Source organism: Perca flavescens, chromosome 5 (assembly GCF_004354835.1).
Source record: "Perca flavescens isolate YP-PL-M2 chromosome 5, PFLA_1.0, whole genome shotgun sequence".
Classification (NCBI taxonomy): domain Eukaryota; kingdom Metazoa; phylum Chordata; class Actinopteri; order Perciformes; family Percidae; genus Perca; species Perca flavescens.
The window spans coordinates 38,461,556-38,475,528 of NC_041335.1; the positions used below are offsets into that span (position 1 = coordinate 38,461,556).

Genomic DNA, 13,973 nt, shown 5'->3' on the forward strand with positions numbered 1-13,973 from the left:
CTTTAACTTTAAGTATAAAGAATTAGAATAGAAATGTACTATTAAAAATATATCTGTTATCTGTCAAGAAATGAAAGTTTAAACTTATTAGAAATCTGTGAAGTACTAACCAGTTTTAGAAGAAGGCTGCACATCAAATCAACATGAACACATTGACAGAAAATCACATATACAGACACCTCTTGATTAAATCATCAATGTTCCTGGTCTCTTTGAGTTTGAATGCATTGTTTGAATGTGTGAAGCATGTTCAAGATAAAATGTAAACTCATATCCCTATTTACAGACCAAGAATCAAACACTCTTCATCATTATTCTTATTATTCTTATTCAACTGGACGCAGGTGCACATAGTTGGATTTGTAAAGAACCCAAAATCCTGGGTAAACAGGCTCAGTGAAAGTGGTGTGAAAGGTGTAGAGGTGCTTCAGTGTGTTAGAGGAGACTCTGTAGAAGGACAGAGTGCCAGCAGGCCAGTCAAGATACACCCCAACTATGCTACAGCCATCAGAGGGGGGAAGAAATTGCTTCACTATCTTGCCATTATGAAATGCTCTGATAACGCGCAAGGGGACACTTGATTTCTGGCCTAAAGTCCACGAAACGGCATTATATCCAAACATGCCATTTAAATGTTGTGTTTTTCTGTCAATTGTACTGTATGCAACAGCAACATAAACAGATTGTATAGAACTCTGACTCCACTCCACCTCCCAGTAATGTTGCCCAGATAAGCTCTCTTTGCACAACACCTGAGGATGTGTAGCAAACCTCTCTGGGTGATGAGGATATGACTGCTTTGCTCCAGATCTTGCCTTCTTGTTTCCCTCAGACAGAGTGAGCGAGCCATTTATAGTGTTTGGGTCCAAGTTGAGATCACAGGCATCTGATGGAGAGACCAAAACAAGATGTTTTATCAGTTATTGTGATGGTCAAACAGGTTTCTGGAGGACAGTTATTAGTACAGCATGTTTTTTGACTTGGAAAAAAAATGTAAACAGACTTACACCAGATCAGATCTCTTCTGTCTGTGATTTTCTCAACAGGAGGGAGTTCAAGGTTTGAAACATCTTCATTGACCAGAATGCCATTCTTGTAATGGTAGATGGTTGCTCCTGTGTATTTCTTGTTTGCAATGGTTGCTATGAGGAAACAGAATTGACTGTTGTTCTTCTGTGCTGTGGCAAAGTTATGGAAAGCTTTGGTTTTTTCTCTCATATGGCTCAAAACTTCATCTGAGTAGTACCATGGATCTTCAATGGTACTTCCTAATTTTTGAACGCCCAAGTGGTCGGCCATTACATCAAGGTCAGTATCACCCCTTTCTACTGAAGTGAAAACAAAGCACAGAACGTTGTCTACACCTTGACAAAGAACTTCTTTGTCCAGCGCTGACTGATTTGGGATGATCTTTGTTCCCTCCATGGTATCTACACAGGATCTGATGACATTGATTTCTCTCTCTTTACGATCCAGCCACTTGGTTAGTTTTTCCTGACTGAATGGTGACTTGTCTCTGTCTTCAAAGAGTTGGTTCAGTGAGCTCTCATCCTCTTTACCTTCACGGATGGAGGGAAGTTTCTCTGCCAAGGCCTGCTGGAAGTTAGATGCATAATTATCACACAATTTTTGGAGAGTGCTCAATTCTTCTTTAATCACAGGAAAATGTGTTACAAGTTTGTCTTCTAGAGAATCGTTGCATCTCATTTCTATTTCCCTTAAACCTTCTAGAATATCCTGGACCATCCTAACTAGTTTGTCGTTGATCTCACTCTTCAGCTCAGCAGCCTCAGGGTACAAATTCTTCAGCGGCATCAGCCAGACCTTCACTGGAACTGCATTCTCTCCATTTTCTCCCAGTAGCTTTGGGAGTTGCTCATAGGTCCTCACTGCATCTTCAAATGTTGAAGGGTTGCTTTCAAGAATTAAGTCTCCATGGAATTTGCAGGATAATTTCTTGGTCAGTTCTTTTTCTTTATCATTCAGCTTAAGCGACCCTTTCGCCTCAATTTTTTTAAATTCAAAATAGGGGATCATTTTTATCGCAGCGCGCATTCTGCCTTGGATTTCCTGAACACTGCTGGCCTCTAACTTTTCACTGTCAAACACAAAGAAAGCATTTGCCCCATAAAGGATGCCTGTGACTACATGTGTTGCTGAGCTCGCCTTAATGGCATCCATCTGTTGGGTTTCCATGGTTAGATGTTTAATCATTAACTGCTTGAAGTGGGTGGTAACTTTGTACTGACACGTCACTCTGCTCTGATTGTGGAATTTCTTCTTATCATTCAGGTAGTTGGCAGATCCTCTAACTTCAAGCATTCGACACAGGAAACTGGCCTTCACAGAAGCTTCAACATCCAGCAGAGTGCACTTGGATTCAGTGGCGTCAGATGTAGAAATTTCAAATGCACTGGTGTGCTGAGAGTTTTCAGTTATCTTGCCTTGTAGAGTTGTATCATCCCACAATGTCAAACCTATAGAAATAAGAAACCATCAGTCATCTGTTAAAGCAGGAAAATCTTTTTGATGCAACACCAAGTTTACCTTGTCATAGTTGAATTACGACAGTTTGGTGGGTAAAAAGGATATACAGAGAATCTCAAAGTCCCATTTACATCCCTTTCTTATGCAAATCTCACCATTTGAAACTGCTGCTGAAAAACAGGCGAATCTCAACAAAGCTAAAAGTTTACATCAACTCGGTGGCTGTACCTTATTTGGCTCTACCTTCTACCTTTTTTCACGCCCCTACATTTACATAGGCCACTGATCTGGGACCAGTTTTGTGAATCATCATAGGTCGCCCAGGTCTTAGATATTTTATACATTGTTCGTCTGCAATTTCATTATTTAATTCACTTCTGATACTTTTTTATGTGACAAATCAACAATGTAGAGGTCAAATATAGGCCATTTTATGAAAATTGATGGCTAATTGCAAATTAAGTCTGAGTGAGTTCAGAAGCTCCACAGTATGACGTGACAGCCGGTGACTGCCTGCCCGGATCGCTGGCTTGCTGCCTGGACTGTCCACCTTCACAGACCCCGCTGCGCGCTGGCTGGAGCTCTATCAGGAGATGCCGAATACTGGCCCACAGAAAAGTGTTTAGAACAAGTAGATAACGGACAATGGAGTGGGACATGTGGATTTAATGCAGCGTTGCAGTGGACTCGCAATGGGTGGTGTGCAGGAGCTGCCTTCCGGCGGCAGTTCACAGTACGTTAACTTTTTCTTTCCAACATGGATCGTCAGGGAACACAGGGCTGTGGAGCCACCAGGACAAAACATGATAAGAACATAGTTACAACTCTGTCTGTATGCCTTTGGGCTTCACTCTCCGCTAAATGTCCCTGTGCTGAGACACTGAACTAACTACAGCATGAGTTGTGATTCCTTGGAGGTTTTTTATGTCCCAACGTAATGTTACAACAACACTAATTGTAACTAGAACTGCAAGCAGTTATGACAGGGTCCAAGCCTCCCCAGCGCCAGTTCCACATGGCGCAAGTTTCCTCTGAAAACACTAAGAACCCACAAAAGCGGAGCCCGCGAAAAAGAGAACCCAAAACACGACGGTGGCGAGGCAAAAGTTAGGAAATTTGACCAATTGCGAGCTCCAAAGTGTGTAGTGAAATGCTATGACAAATTTCCCATTCATTGAGTAAAAGGCCAAAACACTTCTACCTCAATTATAGCACCCCCTCAAAGGCGATCATCACCAAATCTGGTGTAGAACCGCAGAGTAGCATGTCAAATAATAACGTCAAGTTTTGTGATGATAGCATTTACTGCAGAAGAGATATTGCCATTGCAAGTTTTTTCCCATTTAAATGCATTGACTTATTTGCCAAAACGCGTCTACGTTCATTATAGCGCTCCCTAATGGCCGATTTACACCACATTTGGTAACAAGGCTCGGAGTGGGATGTTGCGCAACACAAATCCAGAAAAATTCTTTTGATAACTTATCAACTTATCAATAGGTCAGGTGCATCTTGAGATGCAACATACCAAGTTCCGTACCATAAGGTCGCCCGGCCTAGGAGGAGATAGAAAAAGTTTGTTTCGTACATTGCATGATATTGGAAAAAAAAACTCAGCAGAAATGGGTGTGGCCTATATCATCAGATTTAGCTCGATTCAAGGAACACAAGGTAAAAACACGTTTACGTCATTAGAGCGCCACCTAGTGGTCCATGTGTGTAATTTTTGGTATGTGAGGTCCATGAACCATTGTACATCTATACCGTAAATTTGAAGTTGCTCACATAAGTGTAAGTGGTAAATCCAAATTGGGTCCCGGCCACGCCAACTTTGACACATCAGTCACTGTAGGCGTGGCCTCAGGAGTGGCCCTAAATGATACCTTCAAAATTTTGTAAAAATTGGATGAGCCATTTAAGACAAATAAACTTTTTGTACTTGTAGCACCACCTAGTGGCCAATTGTTGTAATATTGGTTGGGGAGCCTCAGAGGGTCATGACAAACAAGAGTCAACATTTTCGCAATGATAGCATGTATTTTGGCCGTGATGTGGCAAAGTTCGTGATTTTGTAGCTAACTACACAAATTTGTTTGTGCGTAATTTGCGCAATTTTCATCCGATAAAAATTCTTTTGATACATTTTTGTCAGGTCGGTGTGGAGATGCTAGTTACCAAGTTTCGTGCAGATTGGTTGCACGGTCAAGGAAGAGTTCGAAAAAGTAGGTTTACAAAAATATTGTATAATATATAATAATATTTTTTTCGTGTATAAAAGTCTAGGCGGAAATGGGCGTGGCCTACATAATTTTTCTGCTATAGCGCCACCTAGTGGTGGAAGTGGCTGAATTATTTTGTCCGAGGTCCTTGCAGGGATCTGGACCAGTCCTGAAAAGGGCACCCCCCCACTCCCCCACCATGTACAGTTTAGGCTGTAGCATCACTTTTACTCTGGGAAAAATAATTAAAGCTGCAAGCAGCGATGAACGGGCCTTTGCCCCTTGCCCTGGGGGTACTGACGGGCGCCGGGCGCCGTTCCTTGCGACCATGCATTTGCGCAGCACTCAGACACTGCAAATTGTTACCAATGAAAAGGGAACTATCTGCTGAGTTCAATGATACTTCACACAATAGTGTACAAGAAATGGGTTATTAGTTATTAAGGAGGGCGTGGCTTAAGCATTTGGCGCAGGGCAAACTGTCACCAATTAAAAAGGAACTCTTTGCTGAGTTCAATGATATCTCTCACAAGTCTACCTTAACGGTTCACAAGTTATTAAAGGGGCGTGGTCTGTGTCTATGGGTGTGGCCCCACGATATATGGGGCGGCTCAATATCACTTGTAGACCACACATTCTAAGTTTAATTTAAAAAATGAAAACAGCGCCATCTAAAGGCAGATTGACGCCATATTTGGCACACAGCGTCATATTGGCACATGAGGAACAACTGTGTTAAGTTTTGTGTCCATCGGAATAGCCGTTGCCAAGATACAACCGTTCCTGTTTGTTTCAACACCTACCTACAGGAAGTTGGTGCTCCATAAGTTGCGCATTGTTTTAGCTATCAAAATTCTTTTGATAACCTTTTGTCATGAGGGTCCTCTGAGTTTATATGCAAGTTTTCGTGCCGATTGGACTCACGCCCCAGGAGCAGTTAAACAAAGTAGGTTTCCCATATATCGATATTTTGATTATTGAAAATAATTAAAACAGCACCATCTAATGGCCGATTGCCACCAAGTTTGGCACAGATGCTGAACCGGCCATGAGGAACAACTTTTTCAAGTTTTCAAGGACTTGTTCGAACAAATGTAAAAGACATGAAAATGCATAAACTAATAATGGCCGCCTTCTGGTTATGAAGGTAAATGGGAAATATGTCCGCAATGATTAGAGCAACATATGTATGAAATCTGGTGAAGATCGTAGCACAAATGTCCAAGTTATGCCCTTCCACGCCTTAGGGGATGCTATGGAGCTCGCTTACTGGTATGGGCCAAATCGCGTTACAGTCTCGCAAAGCACCCAGGTGTTTGTGCTGCAGCGGCACAGGTTTGAATCCGGCCTGCTGCCCTGTGCTGCGTGTCATCCCCCATCTCTCTCCCCCTTTCATGTCTATCCACTGTCACTCTATAATAAAGGGAAAAGCCCTAACTAGAAGATCAAGCTGTTATGATGGGGTCCAGGCCAGCTGACAGTCTTGCCTGGGCCCGGGACGAGATCTTAGATGGGCCCCCCCCTTCTCTCGCGGCCAGATCTCTCCTTTTCCCTTGCTCTTCCTCTCCTCACATATCTCACTGAAATTAAGTGTGTCAGTCTCTGATCCATCCTGCTCAGACTCTCCGACAGGGCAGCGAGCCCCTCCCGCATCACTCTCTCTGTCACCTGACTGCATCTGGATCTCTCTCTGTCTCATCCTTACTGACGGAGCTACCAAACTCTACTGTTTCTGTCAAAGTTAACCTGTTGTGTCAGGCTTTATACGAGCTAATGGACGTTAACATTAGAGCTGGCCTGTTACGTTACGTTACACGGCTCGTAAACGTTGGCTGCTCTGTTTCTTACCTTGCTCTACGTTGACACTTCCAGCTTCACCGTCACCACATTTTTTTAAATATTTGTTTAGAAAATCTCTAAGGCCTCTATTTTCTTCTTCTCTTTTCTTTCCTTTTCCGAGCTCCGGACTTGTGCTGACCGGACATTTTGAGCGTACTGAACTTCAAATCAAGTGACAAGATCAAATTTTGATCAGTGGCCAAACCATTTTTATGTTGGGGGTGGGGTTCTTGACCACCATTTCCAGGACAATTAGGAAGAAAACAAATAAAAAGCTTTTATGTAATTCAAATATTATGCTAAATATTTTTTTCCACAAATAGGCCTATTTAAAAAAAGATTTTTAATTATTCCATAATGTAATGAGGGCCCAGTTCTGGCCCCCATACTGTGGGCCCGGGACAACAGACCCGTTTGTCCCCCCCTATCGGCGGGCGTGATGGGGTCCCAGCCACCCGGCGCCAGGCACCAGTCATCCCCGATGACCCGGGGAGTGTGCTAAAGTGGGACCCAAAGCGTAATGGTGTGAGCTGCAAGGTTTGCGGTACATTGCCATTGCAAATATCCCAGAGCCCTAAAGGATTTTTGACAACCTCTGGTCCGTCTGATTTTATTTTCTATAAAAGCTTGTGAAACACTGTCCATAGTCAATCTCTGAACATACTTTTGTTTTCAGGAAAAACTGGGCTATTAGAATATTTGTGCTGCAGTGAGGTCACTTGAATGTTAAAAAGGTTGTAGGACCATAAAGACAAATTAAAGCTGCGAGCAGCGATGGACCGTGCTTTCGCGCGGCACTCAGACGCCGCAAATCGTCAACAATGAAAAGGGAACTCCCTGCCGAGTTCAACAATAGTTCACACAAGACTCTACGTCATTAGGTTCATTAGCTGTGAAAAGGGGCGTGGCTAAAGCATAGTGGGTGGGTCAAACCATCACCAATTAAAAAGGAAGTCTCTGCTGAGTTTAATGATACCTCACACAATACTCTACTTTAGATGGGTCATCATTTATTAAAAGGGATGTGGCTTAAACATAGGGGGTGGGCCAAACCATCACCGATGAAGAATTAAGTCTCTGCTGAGTTCAATGATATCTCACACAAGGGTCTACATCAAACGGGTCATTAGTTATAAAAGGGGGCGTGGCTAAATCTTAGGGGGCAGGCCAAACCATCACCAATGAAGAATTAAGTTTCTCCTGAGTTCAATGGCACCTCACACAAGGGTATACCTTAAACGGTTCAAATGTTATGAATGGGGGCGTGGCCTGAGTAAGTGTGCGTGGTCATATTTTAGGGGGCGGCTCATTATCACATGTAGACCACTCATTCTGAGTTTCATGTAAATCGGATGATATTTGTCATATAACGCAGATTTCCTGTTGCCAGCGGGGGGCGCTATGATGAAAAGTCAATTTTGGCCTGTAGGTGTCCTCAAGCATGGACCCTTGTCAACCGTGAGAAATTTCGGGCAGATACGACAACGTACACTCAAGTTACGACTTCTTTGTTCATCGCTAAACACTCAAAATGGCCGCCACACCCACACCGTCTGACGAAAAGTTTTTCTTTTAATAACTTTTCATCGTTAAGGTGTTGGGATGGTACAGACCAGGTTTGAAGTCCATTGGATGAAATCTCTAGGAGGAGTTAGTTAAAGTATAGCACCTTGACTTTTAGGCCTACTTCTTGTTGCCACTAGGGGGCGCTATGACTTTAAGTAAATATCGGCCTTTATTTGTCCTCAGGGTTGGAATCTTCGGACAATGTACACTCGAGTTACACCAACTTCCTGTTTCGGCGGCAAAACGCACAAAATGGCCGCCCTGCCACGGCCACGCCCTATGACGAAAAGTTTTTCTTTTAACTTTAAAAGAAAAACTTTTTTTTAAACTTTTCATCTTTAACGTCTTAAGATGGCACAGGCCGAGTTTGAAGTTGATCGGATGAAATCTCTAGGAGGAGTTTGTTAAAGTACGACGTGGAAATGGCCAAAATCGCACTAATTTCGAACTTCTCAAACTCTCGCACCAGAACTCTGCTGAGTTGCATGCAAATCGGATGATGTTTGTCATATAAGGCAGATATCCTGATGCCAGCGGGGGGGCGCTATGACCAAAAATCAATTTTGGTCTGTAGGTGTCCTCAGGCCTGGACCCTTGTAAATTGTGAGAAATTTCGGGCAGATACGACAATGTACACTCAAGTTACAACAACTTCTTTGTTCATCGCTAAACACTCAAAATGGCCGCCACGCCCAGACCGTCTGACGAAAAGTTTTTCTTTTAATAACTTTTCATCGTTAAGGTTTTGGGATGGTACAGACCAGTCCATTGGATGAAATCTCTAGGAGGAGTTCGTTAAAGTATAGCAACTTGACTTTTAGGCCTATTTCCTATTGCCACTAGGGGGCGCTATGACTTTAAGTAAATATCGGCCTTTATTTGTCCTCAGGGTCGGACTCTTATGAATCCTGAAAAGTTTCGAGGTAATCGGACAACGTACACTCGAGTTACACCCACTTCCTGTTTCGGCGGCGAAACGCACAAAATGGCCGCCACGCCACGGTCACCAAAATATACGTATTTTAAGGGTTTCGGGAATAGGCGCACAAAAATGGCTCGCTAGCGCCCCCCTAGAATGTTAAGAAAATTGAGCCCCTGCAGTGCGTTTAACGTAGACTCACGAAACTTGGTACACATATGTAACATGTCGAGATGTACAAAAAACTTTATTAGAGCCATACCAGGCCTGAGGACACCTACAGGCCAAAATTTACTTTTGGTCATAGCGCCCCCCCCCGGCCACAGGAAATGCGCCTTATATAACAAACATCATCTGATTTACATGAAACTTAGAATGTGATACTGAGCCGCCCCTTATAAAATGACCACGCCCACTTCCTCAGGCAACGCCCCCTTTCATAAAATTTGAACCGTTTAAGGTAGTCTGTGTGAGGTGTCATTGAACTCAGCATAGACTTCTTTCTTCATTGGTGATGTTTGACCCGCCCCCTATGCTTAAGCCTCGCCCACTTTCATAAATACTGATCCATCTAAGGTAGAGTCTTGTATGAGGTATCAATGAACCCAGCACAGACTTCTTTCTTCATTGGTGATGGTTTGGCCCGCCCTCTATGCTTAGGCCACGCCCCCTTTCACAGCTAATGAACCTGCCGCGCCGGACTTGCTGCGACATAAACTTCTTTCTTCATTGGTGATGGTTTGACCCGCCCCCTATGCTTAAGCCCCGCCCATGTTTTATAACTAATGACCCGTTTGATGTAGACCCTTGTGTGAGGTATCATTGAACTCAGCAGAGACTTCCTTTTTAATTGGTAATGGTTTGCCACGCCCCTTTTCACAGCTACTGAACCGTATGACGTAGTCTTGTGTGAGGTGTCATTGAACTCAGCAGAGACTGCCTTATTCATTGGTGATGGTTTGGCCCACCCCCTATGTTCAAGCCACGCCCCCTTTCATACCATTTCAACCGTTTAAGGTATACCCTTGTGTGAGGTATCATTGAACTCAGCAGAGAATTCATTCTTCATTGGTGATGGTTTGGCCCGTCACCTATGTTCAAGCCACGCCCCCTTTCATACATGCTGATCCATCTAAGGTAGAGTCTTGTGTGAGGTATAACTGAACTCAGCAGCAACTTCCTTTTTAATTGGTGATGGTTTGACCCACCCTCTATGCTTTAGCCACGCCCCTTTTTTAACACCTAATGAACCGTATGACATAGAGTCTTGTGTGTGGTATCGTTGAGCTCGGCTGGGAGTTCCCTTTTCATTGTTTACGATTTACGGTGTCTGAGTACCGCGAAAATGCACGGACGCAAGGAGCGGCGTCCGCCGGTAACCCTGACGCGCGCAGAGGCGCGAGGGCCCATCCATCGCTGCTCGCAGCTTTAATGAACATTATAACACATATAAAGGACAAACTATTTACATTTCTTACATACAGTGTATCAATCTTGGATGTAACAGTATGGATTAATGGCACAACGATCCTGAAAAACTCTGGACTTCAAGGCTGGATACAAAACCTTCTGTAAGGGCTACAAAGACAACAAAGACATAAGCAGAAAGGGGCAACTGTTTGATTTTAGCTCCAAAAGACTGTATGTTTCTACTAGTTATAATTATAAAGTTATTAAGTTATGAATCAGAAGTGATGTTTGGCGTCTTATATGACCTATATGCTCGACCTTAGAAGAGATAAAAGGGTCTACATTGACTATAGCGCCCCCTAATGGCCGATCTTTACCAAATTTGGTACAGAGCCTCAGAGCGGCATGTCGAACAAGCTTCACAAGTTTCGTGTTTCATAGCATTTACTCTGCCAGAGATATTGCAATTGCAAATTTTCCATTTAAATGCATTGAGTTATTTTCAAAACAAATAAACTTGTTAATAATTCATTATAATGTAATAAAATTTATTATAGCGCCCCCTAATTGCCGATCTTTGGCAGATATGGTAGAGAGCATTGCAGTGGTATGTTGAACAATGATCTCTTGGCCGAGATATGATATGATATGTGTGTGGTAGCTAGCTAGGAAAATGAGTTTGGTCATCAAATGCACATACTTTAATGTAGCAAAATTCTTTTAATAACTGTTGGTCATGTCCATCTAGACATGCTATGTACCAGGTTTCGTGCAGATCACGCGCATGGCCGAGTTCGTAAAAGTTGGTTTTGCCCATTGCGCGATATTGCGAAAAAACTTCTTAGCAGAAAAGGGGGAGGGCCTATATCATGTGATTCAGCATAAAATGTGGATGTAATGCTTTCTAATGTGTGTTCCACATGTTTAAGTTTTGGTAGGTGAGGTCCAAGACACATTGTACATCTACCCTATGAATTTAAAGTTGTTCACATTAGTGTAAGTAGTGGATCCAAATGTGGGTCCCATAGGCCACGCCCACTTTGATCAATCAGTATCCCACTGGAGGGTTGGCCTCAGGAGTGGCCCCAGATGGTAACGGATGAGCCGTTCATGAGATATAAACTTTATGTACTTGTAGCGCCCCCAGTGGCCAATTTTCGTAGAATGTGTGGGGCATGGCAAACAAGAATCTTACGTTTTTCATTTATTTAGGTCAAGACATGGCAAAGTTGGTGTTTTCATACTTATCTACACAAATTTGTTTGTGTGTAATATGCGCAACTTTATCCTATAAAGATTCTTTGGATACATTTTTGTCAGGTCGGTCTGGAAAAGCTACCTGCCAAGTTTCGTGCCGATCGGTCGCACGGTCTAGGAGGAGTTTGGCAAAGTAGGTTTTCGATAAATCTTGATCTTTCACGCATAAAAGTCTAGGCGGAAATGGGCGTGGCCTATATCAGGAGATTCAGCTGGATCCAGGGAACGCTAAGATATATGTTTTTGAATGTGCGATGTACGGTTTGGGAGTTATAGGGCCAAACGCATTTTTTTTTGCTATAGTGTATATGTGTAATTTTTTGAATCTTTGCAGTTTTCACCAGTTGTGACGTGTGCAAATATTTGTGAGTTTTTGAGCATTCTAATCATAATAATAATAATAATAATAATAATAATAATAATAATAATCCTTACAAAAACAATAGATCCTTGTAGTTGTAGTTTCACTGCTCGGGCCCTAATAATAAGGAACAAATAGGGTTCCACAGCCCTGCTGTGTAAACGGGGTTGCTTCGCTACCGCCGGTTCTTCCAGACTCAGGCTTGGACCCCTAATGAAAGTGTTGAAAGCATTGGTGTGTGTGTGTGGTGTGTTTGTGTGTGTGTGTGTGTGTGTGTGTGTGCGCAACACACTGGAGGATGAATAAACTGTAACAAAACTGTGTATCTGGTGCTTTGTACAGTAACATTAGTTGATGAGTTTATGTGTCAGGGCAGAAATTAAGTTTGAAGCCAGCGGGGGCCGGGTATGTCTGGACATGTCTGTATTTTGGAACGTTAACAGACAGTGTGAAAGCAAAGCTGGCGATGAGGAAAAAAGGGATTGTTTTGCTGTGCAGTGTGTGTGGATGTGTGTGTGACTGTGTGTTTCGTCAGGTGACAAAGCTCAGCCCCGCTCTAATGCAAAGAGTTGGAAGACTGCACACACAATCAAGACTGACACCAAAACTTTTCTGCTCTAATAATCTCACTCCTTGATTTCTGCAGTACCAAAGTAATTTACCATAAAAACACTATTATTACTCATTTGGAATCAATCCTCAATCAGAGTCAGATTTCATAGACAAAGCAGCTTTATTTGAACATTTCAGCAGCAAAGTATCTCAAGGTGCTTTACATAAAATACAAGAATAAAAGTTAAAGTGCAGTATAAGAAAACAAGGCAACCCTAGTCCAGGGATGTTGTAAAAATGTCTCCAATTAAATTTTTCATATTCTGTGCAGGATAAAATACCAACAATGTATCATGCATCCGTAATACAGTCAAATACAAAATAATGGTCACAACTTCATTCATTATTTTCATAGGGTTATGGGTTAGGGTTAGGGCTAAATGGTTATTTTGATCTCTTTTGGGGAGTGGGTTGTCTTCTATGCCTATGGTTGAAATAGTTTTACTGCTTTATGAAATTACTTCAGAGTTCCTTTACGTAGAACTGTGATAGATAGATTTAGAAATATTTTTCAATGTAGTCAACACTTACCTGGGATCAGTTCATCTCTCCGAGCATCATAGAGCATTCCCAGGGTGAAAGGTCGACCCAGGGCAGCAACGGTCTTATTATCTGAGGCCATTTCTCCAACCTGTTGAGAAAAGTGAACATAGCCTTCAGTACTTAAAGAGACAGACAGACTGACGGTCTATGATGCTCAGAAATACAGTAATTCCCTGTAAACTCTAGTCTGACACTGACAGTTTTACACAGTTCAATAAAAGTCTAAATGTATCTGTTTTTCAACCTCTGTCTCGGTCCACCCAGGTAGTTCTCACCTGGGGAAGTTGTGTAGATCAGATGAGTTGTGTCCGAGTCTTCCAACTGGAGCTTCCAGGGTGATCATCTGATGCTGTGAGATTTCTTATATCCTGTCAGAAAACCTGTGACCCCTCCCTCTGACATGCCTCCTGCACACCTGGAATCTTTCCACTTTTGCAGATCACCTTTGCGTGTGAAGTCCCCTAGACATAACAACCGCTTTTTTTAATTACAGTGTTTTCCAACTGCTTACACACAAAATATTTTCATGTCACACGAGTTTTGAAACCTGCTGCCACTGCTTACAGTTTTTTACAATCACTTTGGCACTAATTTCAGAACCTTGACGCCATTTTTCAAAACTCTAACACTTGTTTCAGTTGTTTGGATACAAAACACACAAACCTGAAATCATTTGTTCATTTAACAAAATCAGCTGTTCACTTAACATCAAAGGGCTACTATTTCAAAAAGCAATTCACACATTACATTTCAGATGATT

The 13,973-nt window shown here is 42.5% G+C and overlaps 1 protein-coding gene across 1 annotated transcript; it reads right to left on the reverse strand.

The window, feature by feature from the left end:
• Positions 1–326: 326 nt before the first annotated feature.
• Positions 327–13,516, reverse strand: LOC114555902 (stonustoxin subunit beta-like). The gene is made up of 4 exons (XM_028578666.1): positions 13,489–13,516; positions 13,202–13,301; positions 1,008–2,477; positions 327–886 (listed from the first exon to the last, which is right to left on the reverse strand). The coding sequence occupies exons 2-4, from the start codon at positions 13,290–13,292 to the stop codon at positions 327–329; spliced, it is 2,121 nt and encodes a 706-aa protein (XP_028434467.1). The 5' UTR covers positions 13,293–13,301; positions 13,489–13,516.
• Between the last annotated feature and the right edge of the window lie 457 nt (positions 13,517–13,973).

Excerpts from the sequence above, each read along its gene's own strand:
- LOC114555902 (XM_028578666.1), bottom strand. The coding sequence starts at position 13,292 with ATGGCCTCAGATAATAAGACCGTTGCTGCCCTGGGTCGACCTTTCACC. Across the intron at positions 2,478-13,201 it reads GAGAGATGAACTGATCCCAG|GTTTGACATTGTGGGATGAT; the intron begins GTAAGTGTTGAC and ends TTATTTCTATAG. Across the intron at positions 887-1,007 it reads CAGAAGAGATCTGATCTGGT|ATGCCTGTGATCTCAACTTG; the intron begins GTAAGTCTGTTT and ends TCTCTCCATCAG.